The sequence below is a fragment of the Coregonus clupeaformis genome, chromosome 30, assembly GCF_020615455.1.
Source record: "Coregonus clupeaformis isolate EN_2021a chromosome 30, ASM2061545v1, whole genome shotgun sequence".
In the NCBI taxonomy this organism is placed as follows: Eukaryota; Metazoa; Chordata; class Actinopteri; order Salmoniformes; family Salmonidae; genus Coregonus; species Coregonus clupeaformis.
In genome coordinates, this window is record NC_059221.1 from 44,526,190 (window position 1) to 44,553,725 (window position 27,536).

The 27,536-nt window shown below is 44.2% G+C and overlaps 2 protein-coding genes and 1 long non-coding RNA gene across 4 annotated transcripts in view; 1 reads left to right on the forward strand and 2 right to left on the reverse strand.

Annotated features, from left to right (window-relative positions):
• map1aa (microtubule-associated protein 1Aa) overlaps positions 1-13,461 on the forward strand; it is a 53,774-nt gene extending 40,313 nt beyond the window's left edge. For both annotated transcript variants that reach the window (XM_045209603.1, XM_045209604.1), the window contains 5 exons: positions 2,792-2,874; positions 3,070-3,210; positions 3,485-11,189; positions 11,466-11,692; positions 12,711-13,461. In XM_045209603.1, the coding sequence (XP_045065538.1) occupies positions 2,792-2,874; positions 3,070-3,210; positions 3,485-11,189; positions 11,466-11,692; positions 12,711-12,866 (8,312 nt within the window). In that variant the 3' untranslated portion in view covers positions 12,867-13,461. The remainder of the gene's footprint in view (positions 1-2,791; positions 2,875-3,069; positions 3,211-3,484; positions 11,190-11,465; positions 11,693-12,710) is intronic.
• Positions 13,462-15,820: 2,359 nt separating this feature from the next.
• On the reverse strand, positions 15,821-18,375 carry LOC123482262. Its single transcript, XR_006657641.1, has 2 exons — positions 16,891-18,375; positions 15,821-16,824 (listed from the first exon to the last, which is right to left on the reverse strand). It is a non-coding gene; the product is annotated as an uncharacterized LOC123482262 (long non-coding RNA).
• Positions 18,376-25,149: 6,774 nt separating this feature from the next.
• The window catches only part of ppip5k1a (diphosphoinositol pentakisphosphate kinase 1a), a 47,290-nt gene continuing 44,903 nt past the window's right edge, over positions 25,150-27,536 (reverse strand). The window contains 1 exon segment of the mRNA XM_045209605.1: positions 25,150-27,260. Coding sequence (XP_045065540.1) covers positions 26,620-27,260 — 641 coding nt within the window. The 3' untranslated portion in view covers positions 25,150-26,619.

Genomic DNA, 27,536 nt, shown 5'->3' on the forward strand with positions numbered 1-27,536 from the left:
AGATCCTAATCAAATCAAATCAAATCTCCACTGTGTCTGTGGATTAAATTGTTGGCCATTTCTATGTCTGTGTTGTCTTCATACTCAGTGTCAGTGGGTCAGAGTTATTTTCTGAGATGAGGAAGTGATGCTATTATCCGCTCTCTATTATTTTCTGTGAAGAAGACACATCTGGAGGTCATATAGTGGCAGAGATATCCTGGTGATTTTTAATTTGATAGTAGAGATCAGGTTGATCCTCTCAGATACAGGGCCCCACTCACTGAATGAATCCCCTGGGCAGAATAACAGACAGGGAATGTTATAGACCCTAAGTGAGTAGGGAAAAGGCTCAAAGCATGATTGTGTTTCCTCGTGCAGCTTAACTTCTTGGTCCCCTGGTATGTCCCTTGTAACAGAAGACACAACAGGAATGAAGCAGCTTTTTGGAAATAGTGAAGACATTTTGCCTCTATATACCTTGAGTTAGTGAGCCCTTTGTAACAGAAAAAGGTGTGTGCGTGGTAAACTGTGTATGTGCAATTAAAAATGTATCAGTTAACTCAATCACCAAAGATATTGCCACTCATAGTCTAGAATTGTAGGCTATTGTATCCAGCATTAGTGTATTGAGAGTTTGATGGGTCGTTTTTGAGAATTAGCCCTCAGTGAACGTTACTAGGCACGTCCAGTATCATTGACATTCACATTAGCCAAGCTCCATGCTTCATTTGAAAAGTCAAAATGTCCGAATTGTCACTGTTGTTCTTCCTATAGTATATTCATCCAGCATGAAAATGTACACACATTGGCCTTTCCACTGGCATTGTTATTCTAACACTCACAATCCCAACATGAGTCCCAAATGGCCCCCTATTCCCTATATAGTGCACTACTTTTGACCAGAGCCTTATGGGCCTTGGTCAAAAGTAGTCGACTATATAGGGAATAGGGGGCCATTTGGGACGGAACCCCAGTCTCCTGAGGTTCAACACAATTAATTCCACTCTATTTACTTTCTCGGCAGCTGAGCAAATAGCCTTTTTCGAAGCCGAACGTGAAACTAAAACTACAAATACATCTCCAAAACTAGGCCAATGTGTGCTGCTTACTTGCTAAGCACACACTACAGAGCTAATTTTTGTCATTTGTAAGCACAAACTAGCTCATAATTTGAGGAAGTCATTAGCTGATACTAGACACAGATGCTAAAAAAGCTATTAGTGTTAAATGTCACCCGTGGCGTTAGCTTGTGCATCTCGTTTACATGGGTGAGGTCTATTTTTTGACCTTACACGTAACCCTGGATACCAAGACATGTCATTCTCCGTTCCGTGTTCCATCTATTTTCCACCTAATGCCCTTGCTTCCCCTCTGCAGTGAAGAAGAAAACACCCATGATATTAAACCCCTCTCATATTCTTCCAGTTGGATATGAGCCAGTAAGCCATTTTGTGCTAAAAATAGTTTCCCTGATGAAGCACCTGCATGCAGGATCAGGATGCTGCTTCTACTGCTGCCTTGGCAGTTGCTGTCTCCTCCTGTGTTACTCTGCTGTGCATTCTGCCATGCAGCACGTCTGGCCCTCCCTCCCTCCCTACTGGCCCTCCCTCCCTCCCCCCTCAGAAATGCTGCAATGCGTCTCCCATAGCCAAAGACTGGGTCAGTGTAACTCAGCCAGCGGCAACATAGCTAGCTAGCTTAGCATCCCCATGGCAACAGCCAATGTGGTTCGCAGGCTGAAGCTAATGAGGCTTTTGCAATATTGTTGTTGTTTATGTGGCATGGAAGACACTGTATAAACGGGTTTAAGACATTTAGTTGATGCAGGAGAGGAAATAGGATGGCAGAGTGAGAGGACCTTGGAGGGAGAGGAAGCCTGGGTATGGCTCACAGTGTTAGTCTGCAGCTAATTGTGTTTGTGTAACGCTGGAATACAGGATGTTGTATTATCAGTAATCGGTTCCAGCCATGTTTTCATACAGCCCCAGCGTTTTGTTATTTTTGTTAATTGGCTTGTCTAATTTGACCAATCACTGAGCGGTATTCACAGACAGCCCTGTCTGCCGTGATGCCGCTGTAGACTTGCAGTGCACCCTGGTAGTGTCACTGTCAGACCTCTTATAGCAATAATAATAACAATAATCATCATCATCATCATCATCATCATCATAATCATCATAATCACAATAATCACAATCACCACAATAATAATAATAATAATAATAATAATAATAATAATAATAACATTAATGATGGGCCACAATGCTGATTGCATCTACGCTTCCAATAATATTCAAGCACGGTTGCAGAGGATCATTCTTATCCATGTTCTCTGGATTTGCTTTCCAATGGTTCTGTACTGTCATTTGACTAAGTTACTCACTGGAGTACATTTTTCTAGCTATTTTCTTATCATGGAAAACATGAGGTCTCACATGTTAAACTGATGTTCATGTTCCTTAATGGACACTCGATGCTTAAGGCTTATCACATCACCACATAATACAATGGCTCCATTATAAGTCCAGTCTATTTTCACATGCTGCATTCGTAGCAATATTGTAGTGAACAGCAGGGCAGGGGTGCGAACCCGGGTCGCTGGCGAGAAAGGCAAACACCCTACGCATTGCGCCATTAGGGTTAAGCCACTTGGTGGGAATTGTAACGTGGCTCATATAGCAAGGATCGCTACAATATTTAGTATTTCCACACAGAAATATTGTAGGAACTGTGACTACTGACTGCACTGTTGTTTTAGTTGTTTTGTCATTGTTATCCCTGAGGTTTGTTGTGTTTGTTTCCTCTCCAGGACAGAGGACCCTGCAGTACAAGAGTGATGTCCTTGAGACAGTTGTGTTGGTGAACCCGTCAGAGGAAACTACTGCTTCAGAGGTAGGTGTGACTCAGACATACCTGACAACTGAGGGCTTCTGCCTTCACAGAAATGGTACGGTTGATGTTTCTCAATGGAAACCTTTTTTGAAAAGAAACTGCTTACTGGTAGATTTGATCATGTCAATCAACAGTGTTAATAATCCACTATTGTCCTTTTTTTCTTCTATTTGTCCCTCTTCTCCTCCCGTCCAGATCCGCTCTCTGGTCACTGACTCTGCTGGACACAAGCTACTAGTCCTAAGTGGCCAGAGCTCTGAGCAGGGAGGTGACATCACACTGCAGGGTGGAGCCTTCACCTGGAGACACTTATCTGACATCATCTCTGATCCTGGAGTAAGATCAACTGTTCATCAACACTTTACTATAAGTTGACGTTACACTGTGTAGTTACTCTGTTATTATGTTGGTAGTATTCAGACTGGAATCTCTCAATCAATATTTGTGATTCTTTCATTTAGGGAGGGGTTGATTCATTTAAATATGTTCTTGTTATATGCTCAAATCAAATATTGTTTTGATGAATATGTATACTTGCTATTAAAATATTTTTCTTTTCTTAAGCTATGCCTAACAGTGTCTTTATGTTGTGTTGTGGTTCCACCTCCAGGTGACTGAGGTCCTGTCCAACTCAGCACCGGACCAGCGGCCCAGGCTAACAGTATCGTGCCTGGGAGACGGGGGCTGGAGCTCACTGGGCCACAGCCAGGAGCAGCAGCACTTCCAGAACCTTCTGGAATACCGCCTGAACCCTGAGCCTGCGCTTCCCGACATGGAGGGAGTCGCGGAGTTCACAGAGTACGTCTCGGAGACGGTGGACGTCCCGTCGCCCTTTGACAACCTGGAGCCGCCCACATCGGGCGGTTTCCTGAAGCTGTCCAAGCCCTGCTGCTACATCTTCCCCGGAGGGAGGGGCGACTCTGCCCTGTTTGCCGTGAACGGATTCAACATCCTGGTGGATGGAGGGTCCGAACGCAGATCCTGTTTCTGGAAGCTGGTCAGGCACTTGGACAGAATAGACTCAGTCCTGCTGACCCACATTGGGGCGGACAACCTCCCAGGCATCAACGGGCTGCTCCAGAGGAAGATTGCTGAACAGGAGGAGGAGCAGTCCCAGGGATCTGGTGGCTCCAACACCTACGGCGACTGGATGAAGAACCTGATCTCGCCCGAGCTCGGTGTGGTGTTCTTCAACGTCCCCGAGAAGCTACGAATGCCTGAGTCCACGCTAAAGGTCAAACGGAGCATTGAGGAGGCATCCCTCACACTGCAGTATCTCAACAAGCTTGGCATCAAGTCAGAACCCCTTTACAGGGTCGTTAGCAACACCATTGAGCCCATCACGCTTTTCCACAAGCTGGGCGTTGGCAAGCTAGACATGTACATTCTGAACCCTGTGAAGGAGAGCAAGGAGATGCAGTTCCTTATGCAGAAGTGGGCTGGGAACAGTAAGGCCAAGACTGGGATTGTGATGTCCAATGGCAAAGAAGGAGAAATATCAGTCCCTTACTTGACCTCAGTAACAGCTCTTATCGTGTGGATCCCGCATAGTCCAACAGAGAAGATAGTCAGGGTGCTGTTCCCTGGAAATGCACCGCAGAACAAAATATTGGAGGGGCTTGAAAAGCTGAAGCACCTGGACTTCCTGCGCTACCCAGTGGCCACTCAGAAAGACATATCATCTGGGGCCCCGCCTCCAGTCATAAAACAAACAAAGATGAGATCAAGAACAGAAAGCAAGGAGAGCCTGAAATCTTCCACCAAAACACAGTTGGCCTCAAAAGCCAGCAAGAAAGAAGCCAAAGGGCAGGAAGAGGAGTCCAAGAGTGACTCGGCTAAAGAGAACAAAATTGAAAAGAAAGAGGAGAAGAAGGAGAAGAAGGTGAAGAGTGAGAGCGCCAAAGCTACCAAAGCCACCAAAGCCACCAAACAACAGCAAAACAGCGACGCAGCACCCGAAGCAGCCAAACTGGAGAAAAAGAAGCTGTCCAAGGAGAAAACACTGAGGAAACACTCCAAGGAACGACCATCCAAGATGGAGGAAAAAAAGGACAAAGAGAAGAAAGAGATCAGTAAAGTAAAGAAAGAGGACAACAAACGTGAAGTAAAGAAAGATGATGCTACTAAAAAAGAGGAGAAAAAAGAAACAAAAGCAGTGAAGGAGGAGAAAAAGAAGGATCTGAGTAAACCAGAGCTGAGGAAGATCACCAAACCAGACCTGAAACCCTTTACACCAGAAGTCAGGAAAACCCTCCATAAGGCCAACAAGACACAGGCCAAACCCAAGACGGACAAGACAGACAAGACTGACAAAAACATAACAGCAAAACCGGTCAAAGAGAAAACAGCTGAGAAAAAGTCTGTCCCAAAGAAAGCCCCCCAAAACGCAGCTGCTGCTTTGGCAGGCGGGTCCGTTGTATCCTCTCCAGAAGACCTCACCAAGGACTTTGAAGCTTTAAAACGAGACGAGCTCTCGAAGCTAGTGAGTGAACCCATTCAGAATGATGTCATGTCTGGACGTCCAGCTTTCACAGACTCCAAACTCCCTGATGAGGGGATAACAACTAAATCCCCAGCCAAACTTGGAGAGAAGTTTGAGAATGAGGGTGCCGACATGGATGATGATGATGATGATGACGATGATGAGGAGGAGTACAACAAAGAGAGTGATGTACTAAAGAAAGGTGCAGATGTCGGGAAATGGCAGGACGTTAAAAGAAACGCTGGAGTGGATAGGAAATATGAGGAGGAAATGGAGCAATACGACGAATACTCTACTAAGGGAGACATGAATTCAAAGAAGAGCGTCAGCTCAGAAGAGGAGGGTGACGTTATCGAAAAAGCAGATCTGGAGGGAACTGAGGATGATGAGGATAAATACAACACAGAAAAAGATCAAAAAGAATGGGACACCAAGTCAACCGACTTTAAATCGTTTTCAACTGCAGTCGCCTCTGGACAAACCACTACCGCTGCCTCTGAGCAAGTGTCCTTCATCCAAGATGAGACTATTCCCGGTTATTCCGAAACGGAGCAGACCATCTCCGATGAAGAGATCCATGAAGAACCCGAGGACAGGATCCCACACCTCCGCTACGACGTCGCTTCCTGCGACATCTCCGTTCCCGACATTCCGGGATCCTTTGACTCTGTGCATGGTGTTAGGGAGATGAGAGCCTCGGCTACGTCCGACGCCTCAGACTTCAAAGGCAAAGGCTTCGTGGGAAGACATGACCAAGTGTTGGCAGCCTATCCGAGCATCATCGCAGCTCCGCTCGCCGAGGAAGAGCACATCTCCTCAGCCACGTCCATCACAGAGTATGACAAACTGTCGTCGTTCGCCACCTCCATGGCGGACGACCAGTCCATCGCATCGGTGACCGCCCCACAGACAGAGACAGAGACAGGGAGGAGCTCTCTTCGCCTGGACACGATCAACAGCATCCCCTCCCGCACTGAGGCCACCCAGGGGAAGGACTACCTCCACTCGGCTGGAACCATCTCTCCCACCTCCTCTCTGGACGAAGACAAGAACTTCAATTCTCCTCCTTCGAAGGAGTACCAGTCTTTTGTTCCCGAGATGGAGGCTGGGAGAAAGACCAAACCCGTCCATGAGGAGTATGATGAAGAGGAGGATGAAGACGAGGACCAGACTCCCAACGTTGATATCCCCTTGGGGAAACTCCAAGAGGGCTACGAGCAGGCAGCGGCAGCCATGTTACTCCAGGACAAGGATAAATCGCCCTCCACTGCCTTTGCGCCTCCTTCTCCTCCCTCTTTCTCCAGTGGGTTTAAGCCTAGCTCCATGTTTGAGGGTGAAGAGAGATGTCTTAGCCCAGACGACAGCACCGTGAAGCTGGCCTCACCCACCCAGTCGGTCCCCACCAGCAGTGGCTACTCCCCCACAGAGGAGAAGAAAGAAGATAAAATGGACAAAACTAAAACTGAGCTCCAGCAAATGAGGCTCTCTGTTGACAAGACCCCCTTTGAAAAATCAGATGAGGAGGAGGATGAAGATGATGACTATTATGAGAAAAGGGATCTCAAACCCTGTGTTAAAGCTAAGTATTTGGAACAGAAGGAGGGTAGGTTCTTGGACGATGAATCACCTCAGGAAGAGAAGCTGTCTGAGAGGGACAAAGGACTTGCAGAGGATGACATCAAGTCCAAGTATCTGCAGAAGAAACCGGGGTCGACAGACGAGACACAGTTCTCTGGTTACATGGAGCAAACAGCCAAACCCCAGGTCATGCACTCAGACGAGCAAGACGAGGAGGAGGAAGATGAGGAAGATGATGATGTTGTTCACCCAAGTGGAACAGGGTCTAGAGCTTTATCAGTAGAGCAAAGTAAGTTGTACTCTGAAGATGACAAAAAGGATGCAGCAATATCCAGCAAAAAGGACCATGTAACTTTGAAAGAGCCAGAGAAAAGTGTCCAGTTTAATCTGTATGATTTCCCGGAGCGAGAGAGTAAAGAGAAACGCTCAGAAGAAGAGATAAGACAGGACACCCCGTACGTACACGGCAAGACTTTCTCTTACAGTGATATCTATGACAACAAAACAAGCTCAGCAGACTCATATTCAAATGGATCCAGTTATCAGAAACTGGACCAGTCAGAAAAGATGGGGAAGGACAGTATGAAGGAAATGGACACACAGAAAAAGGACTCTGCTTTCCCCTCAGACAAGGAGGGGTTCACTAGCTCTCATGGAAAAGATGTATCTTCCCCTTCCCCCTTTCCATGGATCCATGGCTCTGAATCCACAGAGAAGATAAGTGAGCCATGTGGATACAGCAGAGAGAGCAGATTCCCATCCATGGCTGATAGACCAGAGGCTTCAACCACATCCTTATCATCAGAGAGAGACTCCTTCTCTTATAAAGGTCACAGTGATTACACCTCTGTAACAGGTAGTGCTGCAGCCAAACCCTCTTCAATGAGCTACCATGACAAAGAGGTGGAACTGGAGATAGACATGAGGAAGTTAACAGCCAGGGACGAGGAAGACTACGATGATTATGATGATGAAGATGATGAAGAAGAGGATGAGGACGATGACGAGGACGATGCCAGTGACTCAGACATGGAGAAAGGTGCCAAAGAGAAATCGGAAAAGGTAGTCAAATGTCCTTTCATCCACGGTGTGAGCTCAAAACAGCCCCAGTTTATGGTTTCCATGGCTGGCTACGGTTACAACTGCCAGGCAAAGCCGCCTACGCCAGACGGTGTGAGCTCAAACGAGCCAGAGTTGATAGTTTCCATGGCTGGCAATGGTTATAACAGCCAGACAAAGCTGACTTCACTAGACGGTGTGAGCTCGAAAGAGCCAGAGTTGATAGCTTCCATGGCTGGCTATGGTTACAACAGCCAGGCAAAGCTGACTTCACCAGACGGTGTGAGCTCGAAAGAGCCAGAGTTGATGGTTTCCATGGCCGGCTATGGTTACAACAGTCAGGCAAAGCTGACTTCACCAGACGGCGTGAGCTCGAAAGAGCCAGAGTTGATGGTTTCCATGGCCGGCTATGGTTACAACAGTCAGGCAAAGCTGACTTCACCAGACGGCGTGAGCTCGAAAGAGCCAGAGTTTATGGTTTCCATGGCCGGCTATGGTTACAGCAGCCAGGCAAAGCTGACTTCACCAGACGGCGTGAGCTCAAAAGAGCCAGATTTCACAGACTCCAAACTCCCTGATGAGGGGATAACAACTAAATCCCCAGCCAAACTTGGAGAAAAGTTTGAGGACGAGGGTGCCGACATGGATGATGATGATGATGATGACGATGATGACGATGATGAGGAGGAGTACAACAAAGAGAGGAATGTACTAAAGAAAGGTGCAGATGGTTACAACAGTCAGGCAAAGACAACTTCTCCAGACAGCATGAGCTCGAAAGAGCCAGAGTTTATGCTTTCCATGGCGGGCTACGGTTACAACAGCCAGGCAAAGCCGACTACGCCAGCTTCTTCCACCACCAGCAAAGGTGACATGGGCACCACAGCGTTGTCTGGGTACTCCTCTGGGTTTGATAATTCTTACGGTGGGGAGAAAGACTCATTCCAGTCCAGCCAGATGAAGGACAAAGAGGGAAAAGACGACTATTTCCACAGCGAGAGAGCTGACGGTGGTAAGAAAGCAGGAGACACAGTAGGAGTCTCATCAGGCTTCCACTACACCACCACCTCCGCCACGGCATACTCCTCCTCCTCTTCCTACAGCTACTCCTCCTCTACGTCTGGTCCGTCACTCTCCACCAGCCGGCAGTTTGGCGAGGAGCTGGAGACCCCAGCCAACGCCTCCGACCACATCTTCAAACATGATGCAGACAGCGCTGGCTTCGAGTACTCCTCCTTTAAAGATGAACATGCCTCCTTTAAAGATGAACACGCCTCCTTTAAAGATGAACATGCCTCCTTTAAAGATGAACATACCTCCTTTAAAGACGAACACGCCTCATTTAAAGACGAACACACCTCCTTTAAAGACAAACACTCCCTGGCCATGGACTCCTCCCCCTTTCCCAGCTCCAGGATGGTGAAGGACGAGTACCTTGAGGTTTCGGAGAAGCAGATGATGACGGCCACCACCGCCACCGCTGAATCCACCTCCAGTCTGGCCCGCTTCTCTCCTCCCAGCCCCTTCGATGAGATCAAACCTTTCCACTCGCACTCCTCCTCGGAAGACAAAAAGGAGCATGTTGCCTCGATGGAAGGAAGCGTTGTGGACAAAAGCCCCCAGTCGGACTGCTTCTATAAACCGGGATGGGCAGATGAGTCCAAGCTGCAGGCTGCAGGGGGTTATGGGCCTTTCTCCCAGTCACCCAAGGAGAAGGATGCCATCACCACAGGTTTGTTTGGTGTCACCTCGTCCCCACGGCCCGACTCAACAGGCAAGCATTACTTTGAAAACTCTGACAGTAGTGAGGAAGAGGACGATGAGGAAGGTTACATGCGTGAGATGGGCCTGTCCTTCTCCGAAAAACACGGCAGCAGCACTACCACCTCCAGTAAGATAGATGGCGCTGGTCTCCCTGATGTGCTCACCTCATACATGCCCTCCTCCCTGCTGCCCACCAAGCCAGACACAGTCAACGGTCCCACGGAGGTCAGCAGCATGAGCTCCCCCATCAGTGCAGGGGCATCAGCCAGTGGTGTGAGCCCAGGTCTGGGTACAGCTGAGGACAAAAAGGTGAGGAGCTCATATGAGTGGGACATGCAGAAGCCTCAGATGGACATGGTTCCCGGCGACTCCCCGCCTCATTACCGCCACGAGGAAGAGTTTGAGGAGGAGTGCGAAATGGAACCAGAGTGCCCTGCCCGCCCGCTCTCCCTCTCCTCCACTGATCACACCTTCCGCTCCCCCTTCTACGCAGAGACGTCGAGCCGAGGAGGAGCAGGAGGACGAGATGATGATGACGACAGCGACCCGGACCTCCCTCCTGACATGTGCATGGGCGCCTCCTCCTCCTACACCTCCTCCTCCAAAGCCTCCCCTGGCTACTCCTCCTCGGAGCACAGGCAGCGCAAAGGAGACCTCTCGCCCTCCTTCATCAATCCCAGTATGCAACAGCAGTCCAGCGACGAGGAGGACGAGGAGCGGGGATGCAGGAGCGACCAATCGCAGGAAGGGGACCAGCACGACCTGTCAGTCAAGAAGAGGGCCAACAAACAGCCCCACCACCCCCACTCCCAGGGCGGCTTGATCCCCCACCCCGGGGCGGCTGGGCTGGGGTTGGCCAGAGAAGAAACCCCCCCAACCTCCGTCAGCGAGTCTATACCGTCGCAGTCAGATTCAGACATGCCCCCAGGGACAAAGGAGTGCCACAGCAACATGGACTCGGACGAGGACACTGAGTACCTGCCTGTGGATAAGTTCTCCTCCATGGGAGGGGGCCACCATCACTCCTCTTCCTCCTCCTCCTCCAGGATGAGCCCCCGTGATCCCCCTCCCGCCCCCCTTATGGACCCCTTCCCCAACCCCCCTCACCCCGACGTCTGCATGGTGGACCCGGACGCTCTGGCTAATGACCAGAACCGGGCAACCTCCGAGTCGCCCCTCAAGAAGGACCCCAAGACGAAAGGCGTGCGGAAGACAGGGAAACCCAAGTCGGCGTCTCCAGCTCGCCGTAAGCGGTCCCCCATGCCAGTGAAGCAGTTGCCGTCCCCTCGCAGCGCCTCGCTGAAGAAGAAGGAGACAGAGAAGAGCTTGAGGATGTCCCATCTGTCGGACGGACAGGGCTCCAGAGACGATGACCTCTCCAGGTCCAGCTACAACGCCGGCAAGGTGGCCAACGGAGTTAAGAGCACCTCAGGTAACAAGGGTCCCCATTATACAGTATATTTATTCAACAATCGTATTGTTATGTTATGCATAATATGACTAGTAGTATACAGTACAGTACATTACACATTGCACAACCTAGCACAAACAGATCTGGGACCAGGCTAAGTCAAGGCTGCTAGGCTGTGGAAAGTGATTGAGAAAAGGAAGGAGGAAAGGAGCAGTTGGAGCAGAGTTTAAACCAGCAACCTTGTGGAAAGCATCAACTCATATGGAAACGTCTAAGCACTGACTCCTTGTCCCCTAGGCTCTCAGAGGTCCAGTTCCGTGGTTCCCCAAGGCCCTCCTATATACGTAGACTTGGCCTACATCCCCAACCACTGCAGTGCTAAGAACGTGGACCAGGAGTTCTTCAAGCGCGTCCGCTCTGCATACTACGTGGTGAGCGGGAACGATGTGGGCAATGATGAGCCCAGCCGAGGGGTCCTGGACGCTCTACTGGAGGGCAAGGCCCAGTGGGGATCCAACCTACAGGTAACAAATCACTACCATAGAATTAGATGGAGCTCAATCTTTCAGTTGATGGATCAATACATCACCTGTACATGACATTCATTCCCTATGCATCTTAACTAACTAACTAACTAACTAACTAACTAACTAGCACACCTGACTACCTGTGGCACTCAACTCAAACAGCAGAGTGTAGCCTACTGTAGCTCCTGGCAAAGTAATTCAAAGCCTCTACTTTATCACTCAGGATGGAACTTTCCAGTGCTACTATGTTAAAAAAAGAGGGGGATCCCAGCTTTCCATTGTTGCCATGTTTATTTCCCTAATCCTACAATTGCCCGCGTGGCATCATTTTAGAAATGCAGTTACAACCGGAGTTTCAAGCATGGTGTTGGCACAGCTGTGCAACAGAGCTCTTAAAGGGGCAATGGCATACTTTGTAATAGAAACCCCCCAAAACAATATTTTTTCGATTGAATAATAATTAATAATTGTAAATAATAATAATAAATAATAATAATAACAATCAGGATGTTGTGTCCAACGGGGTAAATACAGATGGACAAACCCCATGCTTCAGCCTATGTATGTATTTATAGACTTTATGCTGCATCAGTTGGGCTACAGGTGATAATGCTTATTGCTAATAGCACATCTGATAATATAGACCAGGGACGGGCTCTTTTATAGGCCTGCGGATCAAGGGGACTGGAATTGGTCAAACTCGCAGTTTAATACATGTACAAAATTATCCTCTTTCCATAAAAGCATGATGGTCATGACTTTTTACATGAAAGGGGAAATGAACTTGGCCACAGACAATCAATCTGAGATCGACTTAAGTTTCAGTCATGGGATTTCTTGTTTGCTTTAACTGATTAAATCACTCCATCTTTCGCCTTCTCTCCTTTCATCTCTCCCTTCTCTCTCTTTTGTTCTCCTCTTCTTCTTCTCCTCTGCTTTGCCTACTTTCTTCCTCCTATCTCTATCCATTACCTCAATCTCTCTGCCCCCCTCTCTCTTTCTCGCTCTCCTGCAGGTGACGTTGATTCCCACCCATGACACAGATGTGACTCGGGAGTGGTACCAGCAGACCCATGAACGACAGCAGGAGCTAAACATCATGGTCCTGGCCTCCAGCAGCACCGTGGTCATGCAGGATGAGTCTTTCCCCGCCTGCAAGATCGAATTTTAAGCCCCATCCCCCCTCTCTTCCCCTCTGTAATGGGACAACACGAAGCTCCCCTGGTTTAGTCTCTGTCTGTTTAAATATTTTTTATCTGCCTTTTCTAGGGATTCATTTCTTACGGTAAATCATAACAGTACATCTCAAGTTACACCCTATTGGTCTTATAGCTAACATGGAGCTCTGGTCTAAAGTAGTACACTGGACTGTACGAGGAGTAGGGTGTCATTTTAGACACAGAGATATTCAACAACCACGCGTTTGATTATGGTTATTGTCATTGTTTGTATTATAAAGGTGCTCTTCAGACTATAATGCCCCTCTACTATAAATATAAGGTTTATTAAAGGAAACGAGTACAGTTGTGCATACGGTAGAAAGCCAGGCAAAATGTCCAGGCAATGGTTTCTTCAAGTTAAGACAGATTTTCTTCTAATAGGGCATAATTCAAAGCACAAGTATGCCCTATTATAATGTTACAGAGTCATCAACAACAAAAACAACAACAACAACAGACTTAATATTTGTTTTAAGAAGTTATAACACCAAAACTCATTTTGTACTTATGTTTTGTAGAACTGAATACACCATGCTAATGACAATGGAACTTTTCTCATCCACGTGCCACTCATTGAACTTTGTGCCTAATATTGACACATTGACATAGATGATATTCTAAGTAGATTGTCTCGAAGAGTCTTTTAGATGTTGAAGAATTATGTTTGTAGTAGAATAGGGTGGAAAAAACAAATCGAGTCATACTCAAAAATACCATGTCATTCAATTTCCATGTATTTTCTGCAAGGTGAAATTCGCTTTCAATGGATTTCTCAAGAGCCATATTGCATACAGTAAATCGTATATACAATATACAATATGCACAGTAAATTACCCTTGCATTAAATCATCAAATCTTGCATTCACAAACAGATCTTGGACCAGGCTAATGTATGATATTGTGTGAAAGGAAAGGAGAATACTCCCGTTGCAACATCTTGATGACTGTATGTCAGGTTGCAATGTCGCTACATTCAATGTACTACTTCCTCGTCATAGCATTTATACGAATTTATAAACTGGGTCGTTCGAGCCCTGAATGCTGACTGACTGACAGCCGTGGTATATCAGACCGTATACCACAGGTATTACAATATATTTATTTGTACTGCTCTAATTACATTGGTAACCAGTTTATAATAGCAATAAAGCACCTCAGGGGTTTATGGTATATGGCCAATATACCACGGCTAAGGGCTGTATCCAGGCACTCTGCGTTGCGTCGTGCTTAAGAACAGCCCTTAGCCGTGGTATATTGGCCATATATCATACCCCCTCTGGCCTTATTGCTTAAGCATAACATACTGTAAGCATTACACACTTGCTTGGAATAGTGTTGTTTGTTAAATGACAAATAGCTTAAGCAGCTTGTTTGTGTACATGTGTACATGAACTCATTGATAGAAAGGAGGCTGTCAGGTTAAAAGATGTTACGCAACTTAAAGACAACAACCCTCCACTATTATAGCTACAGACCTACACTGTCTGTGAACTGGAGTAGGTCCACACTTTGGGAAGGTATCACAGATCATATTATTATTCTCACATTTAATATTGACCCTTTAAGAGACATGGGCGTGATTTGGGATTTGTGTAAGGTGAAGATAGTGTAGACTAGTGATATGTACTCCAGCTATGACCATCATGGTAGCGTCCCAAATGGTCAAAAGCTCTGGTCAAAAGTAGTGCACTACATAGTGAATAGGTTGCCATCTGGGACAGTACATACCTAACCTGGTTATGACTACAGCAATATGACCATGTGGTTATGAGCTCATGGCCCATCACCTTTACAGGGTAATAGGTGATTGAGTGTCTGAAGACTTGTCTGTGAGGTGTGTGTGCGCTGTGCATTAAGACTACGTTGATGAAAGGTTGATGAAAGGTTGATGAAACATTGATGAACATTGTGGGGTGGTTCCATAGATGATAGAGGTTCGACTGTCACCCGCATGTGCCTTTCTGTCCTGTTGTGTGTTCAAGGAAGACTCAGAAGCTTGCTTGAAATGGCCCTTGTGGCAGAGCCATAGATATTCAGTGTTCAGCAAACTCAGTTTCAGTCTCAGAATTTGAACGGGCGCCATGTTGGCACTGAAAGCTCCAAGACAATTACATTCTAGTTGGAATGCAGATGAGAATATTCTCATATTCTTGTTGGAATGCAGATTACAATATTGTCATCATGGCATGTTTGGTGCAAACATGGAGGATAGTTTACCATGGTAAAGTAGTGGCTAAGTGGGCAGGTCTCCACTGTGGTTGTGAGTGTTGTAGTATGATCACTAAACTAAAAGCAAAGGTCCAAAAATATGATTTACCCACTAAGCAAACTGACATGGTACTTTTACCAGTCAATTCAGTGTTTAAATCACAGGGTCTGATATTCTCTGTCGGTGATAGTGAACAAGAAGCACAAATAGTCAAACAACTTAACAAGAACCAACCGTGGTGAAACCCCTACTCGAAGAACTTGTAGGCCTACTCATATGAAAATACTCTAACTTGTGATTACTACCAATTGTGTTTATGTTCTTTAACACAAAAGTAGTCGTTTTTAATGAGAAAAAGAAAGAGAATGCTTTGTTGGAAATGTTAATGCACAGACAGACATGATGTGTTATTTCCTATTGAGTTGTATTATTTTCATAATCCTTATGATGCCCATGAGGTGTTTTGAGGTCCTCTAGGGCCATTTTAGAACCATTTAATTTTGGGACCAGAGGCCAAAAGGTTTTAGCTCTACCACAATCACCTTGGAATGTAAAAAAAAATTAAATGTACAATTTGCTTTTGATTTTATGTGATCATAGTCGGTGTATCTAGAATGTAATTTTCAGTGTTATTTAAGATGGTTTTTCATTTGTGTGCACAGTTTGTAATTTTATGCTTTAATATTACTATTAGTTAAGACTAACTTTGTTAGAAAATGAGACAAAAAGACATGTTTTCATTCCATTTTTAATTCCATGTTGTTGCATCATGACATTGAGTTTTTGAGGCTTACAGAGAACAAATTGTAAGACCAACACGTCTTGTTCGGGGGTCTAGACAAATTGTACCATTGTGCAATCTTTGAGGCAAATCAGAATATTCAGCCGTGTATTCCAGTTTTTCTGAGACACATATGGCACAAGCATATAAATCATAGCATAGAGACAAAGAAAAAATAATTCATTGGCTAACGCTTCCAGTAAACATGCTTTGAATGCCGCAATGTCTTTTTCTTTCCATTGCCGATGCTCATTGCACAAATATACCGGACCATGCAGATTATCAGAGAGAGCATTTCTGAGATAGCCTGGTTAACAGACTGAGAGCAATTCTGAGATAGCCCGGTTAACAGACTGAGAGAAGTTCTGAGATAGCCCGGTTAACAGACTGAGAGAAGTTCTGAGATAGCCCGGTTAACAGACTGAGAGAAGTTCTGAGATAGCCTGGTTAACAGACTGAGAGCAGTTCTGAGATAGCCCGGTTAACAGACTGAGAGAAGTTCTGAGATAGCCCGGTTAACAGACTGAGAGAAGTTCTGAGATAGCCCGGTTAACAGACTGAGAGAAGTTCTGAGATAGCCCGGTTAACAGACTGAGAGAAGTTCTGAGATAGCCTGGTTAACAGACTGAGAGAAGTTCTGAGATAGCCCGGTTAACAGACTGAGAGAAGTTCTGAGATAGCCTGGTTAACAGACTGAGAGAAGTTCTGAGATAGCCCGGTTAACAGACTGAGAGAAGTTCTGAGATAGCCTGGTTAACAGACTGAGAGAAGTTCTGAGATAGCCTGGTTAACAGACTGAGAGAAGTTCTGAGATAGCCTGGTTAACAGACTGAGAGAAGTTCTGAGATAGCCCGGTTAACAGACTGAGAGAAGTTCTGAGATAGCCCGGTTAACAGACTGAGAGAAGTTCTGAGATAGCCTGGTTAACAGACAGAGAAGTTCTGAGATAGCCCGGTTAACAGACTGAGAGAAGTTCTGAGATAACAATACTGAGAGCACCGTTCAGTCTGGTTTAACCAGGCTAGTTCCAAGCGTGTTCCAGCTGATCCGAATGTGAAGAAGCAGATTAACCTTTACGTTCTCCGTGGAGGACATTGATATCTTGGTTGCCTTGGTGACATACTAGTTAGTAGTTGTATATGTTTTCTGCTCCATCAACTCAAAAGGGTTGTCAGTCAATGTCGGACTGTCTCCTCTATTGTGTGTGAATACAGTGCATATCAAACTTATTTTTAGGGCAGAAAGTCTGTTATTTTATTTCTTTACTCTAGTCTTAAGTCTGTCTATTTCTAATGGTTGCCCTGAGAAACGAGAGCAATTAATTAGTCAACAATTGATTAAATAAAAAGTTCTTCATTTTCAGAGACTGATTTTCGACCGTACAGGTAATTGCCTTTGCAAAGCTGTCTGTAAGACAAACTAACACGCCTGCTATATTGTATAGCTGAGAGAACATTCTGTATAACAAATATTGGATAATTTTACAGTGCTTGCAATGGGCTTTCACTTAGAGAATGGGATTCAGAACAACAGTATCCCTTTATATCTCAGCAACTCCATGAGAAGATGTTCAATCTTCTTGTGCTGCAATTTAACCAGTTTTCCTGTGGTCTTTGACTTCAAGGTTGTCTAAACCAAGACTTCAACTGTTAACTCATGTCAGCGTCATTCTAAAGGCTAGAATTAACATTGTATTCATAGGCATACACAAACCACATCACACACACAAACCTGACTGCCAGATAGTGACTCGGATCACTATATCAATACATTTTATATCTAGGGTATTTATAATGGTTCACACAGTGAATTTTTCCAAATAAAAAAACAAACAGAATAAAAACAGTAACAGTATCAATGTATTGTGCAAAAAAATAAATAATGGTTCAGTTGCATTCTCCAAAACTCTTCAGAATCCTGATGTAGAAAAATCATCATGAAGATTGTCCATCATTCCAATAAACCCTGCTTGTCTGTGCATGCTACCTTATTAGTTCTAATCCTGTAGGTAATAGTTTAAAAATGAATTAAATAGAAATGCTATTTTAAAAGATGTATATTTAAAAAAGCTAACTGTGTGAATGGTACGGAGAAGGCTCGTGCAAGGCCCTCATGTTGCCTCCACAGGCTGTGCTGTAAGGAAGGCATTGTGATCGCTTTCCTCTTTCTTCTTGTGAGCTTCATGACTGTTCTTTCATCTTTTGTTTTAAGTGCAATATACTTCTGTATCTATCTTTAACACGTAAAGGAACATAGAACTTCAGCAGATTTATTGTCAAAGGGAAAAGTGTGGTGATCATCAATAAAACACATTTATTGAATAATACAAAAAGCCTCAACTGTGTCTGATTTCAGTAATAACTTGTGATATGAATCAATTCACAACTATTATCAAGGGTAACATAATTAAGCAATAAGGCCCGAGGGGGTGTGGTATATGGCCAATATACCATGGCTAAGGGCTGTTCTTATGCACAACGCATCGCCGAGTGCCTGGATACAGGCTTTAGCCGTGGTATATTGGCCATATACCACAAACCCCCCAGGTGCCTCATTGCTACTATAAACTGGTTACCAACGTAATTTGAGCAGTAAAAATATATGTTTTGTCATACCCGTGGTATACGGTCTGACATACCACGGCTGTCAGTCAATCAGTATCAGGGCTCGAACCACCCAGTTTATAATAAAACATATATACTGAATAGTGTATAGAAACAGACAGAGCAACAACTTGCCATAGTATTTATACATCACTGTCTTTGGGCTGATCATCTGTATAAAGTTTGCAACTGATATTTTATAAAGGGGAAAACAGTAACAGATAAAACAAAGCTTAAATATAGAACTGTCTTTATTCACTTCATCTCTTTGTTCAGTCCTTAACGTTGAATTCCCTTTCAGAAAAAAATAACAGGTGCATACTTTGCACATGGCGCAAATCTGACCTTGCCTGAGTTTCCACCAATGTTAAATCCATGTGAGAAAGTGCAAGATTCAGGAGGAGGGGGGAGAAATGGGACAGACATAGCCTCATGTGTATAATAGCGCTGGTTGAGGAACCCACATCTCTGGCCCAACATGCCTGTGAATTTGGGGATGATGTCATGGTGAATTTAGGGATGATGTCATGGTGAATTTGGGGATGTTGTCATGGTGAATTTAGGGATGATGTTATGGTGAATTTAGGATGATGTCATGGTGAATTTAGGGATGATGTCATGCTGTGGTGATGAAGGGGAGACTGAACCCTGAATAATCTCCCTCTGCATGTGAAAGGAGGTCTGGACAGTGGGACAATGTGCAGATTGTGCTGCCAAGGCTGGCCACCAGTGTCTGTCTTTAGGGGGGTGGGGGGCATTTCCACAATTTGGGCAAGGGATGTAATGTTGGTTGCAGTGAGACACTGAAATGAGTTACAGTGATGAGAGTGTTTGCATTGTAAAACTGAAAAGGGGGAAAGAAACAGTTAATCTACAATAGAGCATTTATTATATCTGTATAATTAGTATTGGAATAGGTCTAGATTGTGCCTGAATTGAAACATTTTTATGATCTCTTTCTGATCAAATACTCTGCCACCGTGCTTACTGCTTACACAATAAATCAGCCATTGTCTTGAGGTGAGCTCAGAGTACAATCCGTGCTTTGAGTGGCTGGCGAATGAGCAGCGAACTGTTGAATACCCCGGCTGGCACACGCTGAATGGCAACAAGTATGACATCATCCGCAGGGTCACATGAGCTCGATATAGTAGGACAAAGATTTAGCCGGAGCCTATTCTTCCTTTCCTCCTCTCTCTTCTGAAATGGGATGAATGAGGAGCAGTGTTCCTGTGTGTGTGTTCCAACTGTCAGTACTGGGCAATGGGGTAATGTCGGGTGGCCGTCAATTTGTCCAACAGAACCATTTCATACGGTTATCTATTCCACGGTTGGCCCTATCTTGGCAGGGCCTGCATGGGCCCATAAATGACACCAATATTCTGTGCAATATTCTTTTCTTGAACTGGTTTCTGTATTCAACACAAATCTGTCAGTGAAATATAAATCCATTTCGTTTACATGACAAATCTCAATGAACAGTTACAATGCCATTTTGAAGGAGTTTGTCTAGTTCCTGGTTTATTCCTGGGACGTCCCTAAAGAAATTTTTAGGATGTTTCCAATACATAACAGTTTATTGAACTGGTTATCAATGATAAAACATAATGCAAGTCCTTTATCCTGCAAAACTTCATGTTTTGCATTGTTTAAAGAAAGTCATTAAGCTACCATATTTGGAATTGGAAGATGTACCCAAATACATGTAATTAAATACATTTAGAAAAATGAAGTTAATTTCATTCAAAATGCCATAGCAATTCAAGAACGACCCACCTGGCTGCTCTCAATGGAGCAATAAGAAGAGGGCGATACAGAGCACTAGATGGAAACTAACTCACCTCCCTGCTGTTACCACTTACCAGTCCAAAGCATTTAACTGTATGAGTCAGCAGCTGACAGCATTTCAAGGATTAAAGGCTTTTATTGATATTAAATTGGACATTGTCATGATGTGGTTATACATCACCCAATAACATGTTATTACTTTCCCTCCCTGCAGGTAGCGTTTGTACAGCGGTCTCCTCCGACCTCTCTATAGTGGCAGCAACGGGAGAGGGTTAATGTCATAGCAACAGATTCATGCCGGATTGGTTTCTGTGAGTCATGGTTGAACTTGTGTAAGGAACAAAGCGTTAGCTACAGACAGTAGCTAGCTAGTGCTGCTGTCCTTCCCCATCGGGTGGCCTCTCCCTCCGTCCCTCTCGCTCCACCTTTTCCTCTCTATTTCTCTCAGGCAGGAGACGGACAGACAAACACAGCCTTGGCAGAAGGCTGGCTGTTCATAATGATTTCCACTAACACAAACAAAGCCTCACAGATAGACAAAGGGAGCAGGCGCATTCAATAGAATCCCCACTGCAGCGTTCTGAATCGACTTCCATTAAGGAACATCTCACAGGCTTCCACTTTCTTTTTCAGCCAAGTCACTCAGAGGCCTTAAGGCCATATTCAATCAAATCTGCATATGAAGGTTAACGGGGTAAAGCACACAAAAAATCCCTTCGTACTGCCAGCATGCAAGTTTGAATGAGTTGACATGTTGAGTTTTTATTGGTTTTACCAGCCTCCTCACTTCCGTGGACAGAGCTCTGTAGAATGTATGTATCTGATCAACAGCATGAAGGAGGATATTGTCTGCTCTATTCTGAGAGGTTGCATTCAGAATGAGAGACAAAATGTTGCTTTTTTAAAGCTAATTTCCTGCAATTCTACCCATTTTGCCACAGGGCAGAGAGAACATTTTACAGTTTTAAAGCGAGTTTCCTGCAATTCTACACTTTCTGTCAAGGGGCTGAGAGAAAAAATGCAGTTTCAAAGCTAATTTCCTTCAATTATACACATTTTACCATGGCTTATGCCTTGTTCTTATGCTATCTGAGTGACTCAAATATAACAAAATCAATGGGGGCCCCATGTAATGACATTTTGGGAATTTTAAATTCACCCGGTCTAGTTTTTATTTTGGTGATTGTTAGTTCTCTAAGATTATCATATTTAAAAATCTGTTCTACATACTTATCTGGTTTTAGTTGTTTAAGTTTACACTGAAAACATTTTACCATCCCGTTTGTGCCCATGATTTAACTAAATGCATATAGGGAAAACATTTGAGTGTATATCTCCACCTTAAAGAAAAGTCACTTTGAATATGTCAAGATTAGAGATTTATTTTTTCTTCTGTGTCATTACCACAACTGGTATAACTCATCTAGATTGTCCTCTATTTGAAACAATACATCTCATTATGTTGTGGTCGGAATTTATCAAATGATAGCTGATCATATTAACCAAGTAAACCTTACGGCCTGGCAGTTAAATCCAAAAATGGTGCAAATTGTCATTACCAACACTGTCATTACCACCACAAAATGTGTTGGTAATGATGATCAGAAAGTAGCGACATTTTGTATAACTTTTGTATAAAATGGTTATACCCCTGATCAATAGCACAATATCATTTGAAAAGCAGTATCTTTATAGCAATCAATGATATTGTAGATATCCATTTCCACCAACTTATTTTTAACAATGCAATTTACCATTACCCTGTCATTATGGGCACACAGTCATTAGCACAACCATGTACACATATTTAGACATTAAATATCACATTGTCTACTTCAAGTGTAAATCACTTGCTTGTTCTCAATATATCTAGTGTAAAGATTATAAATATAACAATTTCAACAAGGTAGGTGCAGGTATAAAAGCACAGCCAGCGCAGGCCCATATTTATGGATTAAGGAATTAAAATAATTGTTTCTTAATGTGTTCGTACCAAATCCTATAGACAGATCAACCAAATAATCAGAAAACCCATTGTGTTTGTCATTCAGTTTTAAAATGGAATGTTTTATGATGAGACGGTGTTAACATCTGTAGGTGTTTTGGGAAAACTGAGTAAAATCCATGTATTGTTGAATAAAATGGTCACAGCCAATACCAGTTTATGGTTCCTGACAAAATTAGAAAAGTGTTTGTTGATACGTTTTTTTCAAGAAATGTACACTACCGTTCAAAAGTTTATTTATTTCTCAGAACAAGAATAGACTGACGAGTTTCAGAAAAAAGTTGTTTCTGGCCATTTTGAGCCTGTAATCAAACCCACAATTGCTGAAGCTCCAGATACTCAACTAGTCTCTAGGCCAGTTTTATTGCTTCATTAAATCAGCACAACAGTTTTCAGCTGTGCTAACATAATTGCAAAAGGGTTTTCTAATGATCAATTAGCCTTTTAAAATGATAAACTTGGATTAGCAAACAACATGCCATTGGAGCACAGGACTGATGGTTGCTGATAATGGGCCTCTGTACACCTATGTAGATATTCCATAAAAAAATCTGCAGTTTCCAGCTACAATAGCCATTTAAAACATTAAACAATATCTACACTGTATTTCTGATCAATTTGATGTTATTTTAATGGTCAAAAAAATTGCTTTTCTTTCAAAAACAAGGACATTTCTAAGTGACCCCAAACTTTTGAACGGTAGTATAAATTTCTGGGATCATTCATTTCAGCTCATGAAACATGGGACCAACACTTTACATGTTGTGTTTATATTTTTGTTCAGTATACATGACAATGATATATCTGTTATACACAACACATTTCTATCTGAACGTTATGTTTTGTTGAACAGGCACTGTTGCACGAGGCATCTGGCTGTAGTTACCCCGATGAGATTACTGGGCTGTATGACACCATCAACAATATGCTAGTGCTCACGTCACTGACCTACAGGGGGATGGGAAATAAGGTCAACGTAAAGAGAGACGAGGACGCACCTCTGAAGACCCAATCAGTCAATAGTCCACCGCTCGCTGCCACCAACATACCAATTCAAATCACAATTTATATCACATTTTTATGCATATATGATTTGAGCTATGTTATCTAGGCCTAAATGTTGTCAATGTAAAATAAACCATAGTGTTATCTGATGGTAAAGGGTTGCTATGTACTGCAAGTGCAATCCACCATAACATATCACCGTCGTTCAGTCTTTTTGTTGTTGTGGAATCGTTGTGTACCGTCCAGATGCTCACAAATAGAAAACAGGAAAAGCATGGCTATATGAACAAACGCCAGTCATTCCTCAGACAGACATGTACTCACAAGTCAAATCCAATAGAAGAAGCACACAGTGAGAGAAATGTAATTTCACAGGACATTTTATTTAGAACATCCTTTAGTTAGAGAAATAAAGCTGCATTTGTAGAAACGACAGAGCCATAGAGCCGATTACCCCACATAGCAAATAGAAATTAAAGCAGAGAGCGTTCTCTTCTCAGCTGAATCTTTTGAGTTATAGGCTGACATCACAGAGCTCTAAAAGCGTTTAAGTGCATTTTTAATTCGTAAAGCCTTCATGAAGAGTTTAGAAGTGCATAGCAACTCAACAGGGTATTTTTCATTACGCTATTTAATATTATCTACTCACTTTCCATCTCCTTCAAAAAGATGACTCGAAAAGGGTTAATCAATCTCCTTCCAAACCAAAAAGATACAGCTCTTTAGCATAGTTTAGCATCCTGAATTGCGGATGAAATGTTGCAAACACTTTACAACAGACAACACTAACCACTATTGTAAGCCGGAGACACAGACCAAAGGTACTACACACAATCAGATCATCGTTTTTCTGTTTAGATTTTTTTTTACACATGTCCACTGAAACAATGACAGATGACAGTGTTAACGTTGCGTCTCTACAGCAGCAGTGTTGTTAATTCTCTGACATTAAGTTGTGTTACGTGACAGAAATAATCATCTCTACAGTACATCACGATACGACTGCACCAACCCCAATAGTCAAATACAGAATCTAATTTAATCTCTCACACACACAAACAAAATGCGTGCAAACAGTCCACACACAGAACAGGCCCTGAAAACAAAAACTGTGTCTAGCGCAATGGAACCACAAAGAGAACCATCCAAAAATAGCCCTGCCCCTTTTGTTCAGTGAAAAAAAAAGATTGCTTAATACAGTAATGTTTGAGGCGATCTTTTACAAAAATATACAGTAGCTATGATACAAGTTAAAACTGTTAATACATCTGACGGCGCTGCATTAAAAATATCACCTCACTAGGTGTCATTCAAAGTTAAATATAGATCTCTCTCTTCATATGGATTCTATATGATTACTTATATTAAAAGTGGTAGATGAGGTTTAAGGAATTTGGCCAAAAAAGTTGTGATCGAATCTAATGTGGATTATTATTTTAAGGTCAGTTGAGTACTGCTCCCTATCCAAGTCCTTCAGGGGCTAGGGGAAGTGACTAGGGGTTGTTTTCAACCCGGGGCTACAGAGGGATAGTAGCCTGGTGCTCCAGTCTGTTTGTGCTTTAGTCAACTCCTCTCTGTGTTTGCGTTCATTGTCGTGACACACGTGTATGGCTTGACAATGATATAAAGAGCTAGCTACAGCACATACAGATGTAGGATCTTAATTTGATCACCCTGTTGCAGGAGAACTTTCCTGCAATGCAGGAAATGTAAATTGTGTAGTGTATTTGAGGTTTAAAAAGGATTTCCACTTTTAAATTCCCTTACGAAAAATGTATCAATGAACCCCTACAAAAATGTCCATAAATTTAATCCACATAATTCACATTTCTAGTTGCTGCAGGATTATTTTCCTGCTATAGCAAACTGGCTCAAATTAAGATCCTACATCTGTGCCGTATGGGACCAGGCTAGGATTTGAGTATATTGAATATCAAAAGAGGAGACAGCAATAAATAAATCTCACCATACATGTAGCTGAGATCGTCTTTACCCCAGATAAAAGACCTCTGTAGCTAGTCAGGTTTTTTAAAGGCCCGTTCACTTGATTCGCACAAGGTGCTGAGCGCGCCGCTTGGTCGGGTGCAGCGCGAGGTCAGAGTTTAATATACTTTATCTCTGAGCGAGGCGTGGTGACCCGAAAGCGCCTACCTTGGTTATTGCTGGCTCGATGCAATACCGTTCTGGCACAAATCAAGTGAACAGACCTTAACAGTGATACAGACCATCACAGGGAGAGGATAGCCTAGAATAGGAGAACTAGGGAAACACACAGGGTGACATCTTCTGTTTGATGAAACTTCACAGACCAGTCAATGTGGTTCATTTACCATTTCAATGTGTGACAAGATTTCAATATACTTGCAATAAAGTTGCCAACTGAAAATGCAATTCAAACCGGCTTTGTTTGTGTTTGCCAAAGCCGAACTTGATGAAAATGTGTTTAAATTACATTGTTGCACATTATTAATATACTAAATGCATTTCCTAACACATTTTGACGTGTCCATTTCCCAGCAGGAAAAATAAACATATTACTCACAATACTTGCAGTGAGATGTCTCTCAAACCATCTCCTTTTACAATGTCCATGAGTTGGCGGACATGCTGCAATTATAGCTATAGTAAACGGTAGGTATGTAGCGATGTACACGATGCAATACGCAAGCCCAACCGTCAAATCGTGCACACGGAGGGCTGTTCAGTGGACAGAAGATGTCACCCATTATAGACTGTTTACATCAACATCATCAAAGCTTCACTTTAGAACAAGTGGCTTTCTATCGGACACAGGGACAAAAAACATCCATACATGACATACATGATAAGGATGTTGTACTGCACTAGGTGGTAGTTCTATGATCACACTGAGTTCTCCTACAACGGCTGGTTCATAGACAGCTGTGGGAGAGAGACAGGGTCGTGTTCATTAGGGCATGCCATGGAAAACATTTTAAAACGTTTTGTAATAGAAAATACGCGTTTCTTATTGGACAAGTCCAGGACGTTCCTCCCTGTTTCAGTCCCTTTTCCTCCGTTTGGTGCCTAATGAACACGACCAGAGTAGAGAAGCACTAGAGAAGAAGCAGCCCAGCCACTTTTCACCAGACATAAGTTCCAAGCCACAGGGCCTTGGTCTAGGACTAGGTCACCCCACTGCCAGCACCACAAGGGCTTCGCCACATGGAACTGGCCAAGGATATTTTTGAAGGGCTTCCTGGAAGCCTCCTTCCAGCCCCCTAGAAGTTCTACCTTACTTCCTTCTAGCCTCTTCGAAGACCTAGGCTCCTTCTCTGGTTCTCTGAGCCCCCACCTAGGGCTCTGACGTGTGAGGGGCTCCCACCTCCAGAGGAGTCCCAGGATGTGGGAGGCTCCCTGGGCTGCCTCTCCACATCTCCACCGTCTCCTGGGTGTCAAAGAATTCGTCAGGCCCCTCTGGGGACTGGGGCGTCTGTGCGCTGGAGCCTGCCTCACTGCCGCTCTCTTTGAGCTCCAGGAGCACCGGGAGAGAACCAGGGAGGTAGCCGTCCATACGTCCCAGAGAGAGGTCTGCCAGTGGGGAAGACGGCAGGCTCAATGGACTGGGGTCTGGCGCTTCACCGCAAGTGGCCTCAGTTGAAGCAGGGGACTCGCCTGGCTCCTCCTGCCTGGTTTCAGAGTTTCCACTCAGGGGCAGGTGGCTGGGGGTGGCTGGGGCCTCGGGGTTGTCTTCTGGGGGTGTCTGGCAGGGGGTGGTTGGGTCCTCTGTGGGGCTGGTGGGATTGGAGAGTTTGGGGGTTTGGGGGCCAGCAGTAGGGGCCTGCTGGCCTGTGTTGTGATGGCAGGAGTGGATCTCCTCGTTGCTCTGGGGGGTGAAGGGCGCCTTGTCGCTGAAGCTGAAGTGGGGGGAGGCGTCTGCCGTGGTGGGGGAGGAGGGGCCAGCGCTGGACACTGTACTGGACGGACCGCTGCTGTCTGCAGAGACAGAGACCAACCAAATGATCAATTAATCAATGTACCAAGCAATCATTCATCTATCAATTCAATTATGTTTTACTAAGGTCATGTTAATCATATTAAAATTGTGGCTAATAGGTTACAATTGAGTGCAGCGAAAGACATGACCAGAGAAGAAAGAATTGTGAGCTAGTTAGCACACAAAAAAGCCAAGCCCACCCACCGCTAAAGAAATGGTACCTGGGGATTTCACTTAAAACAAAACCACCATTAAAACACAGAAGGTTTCTGTCC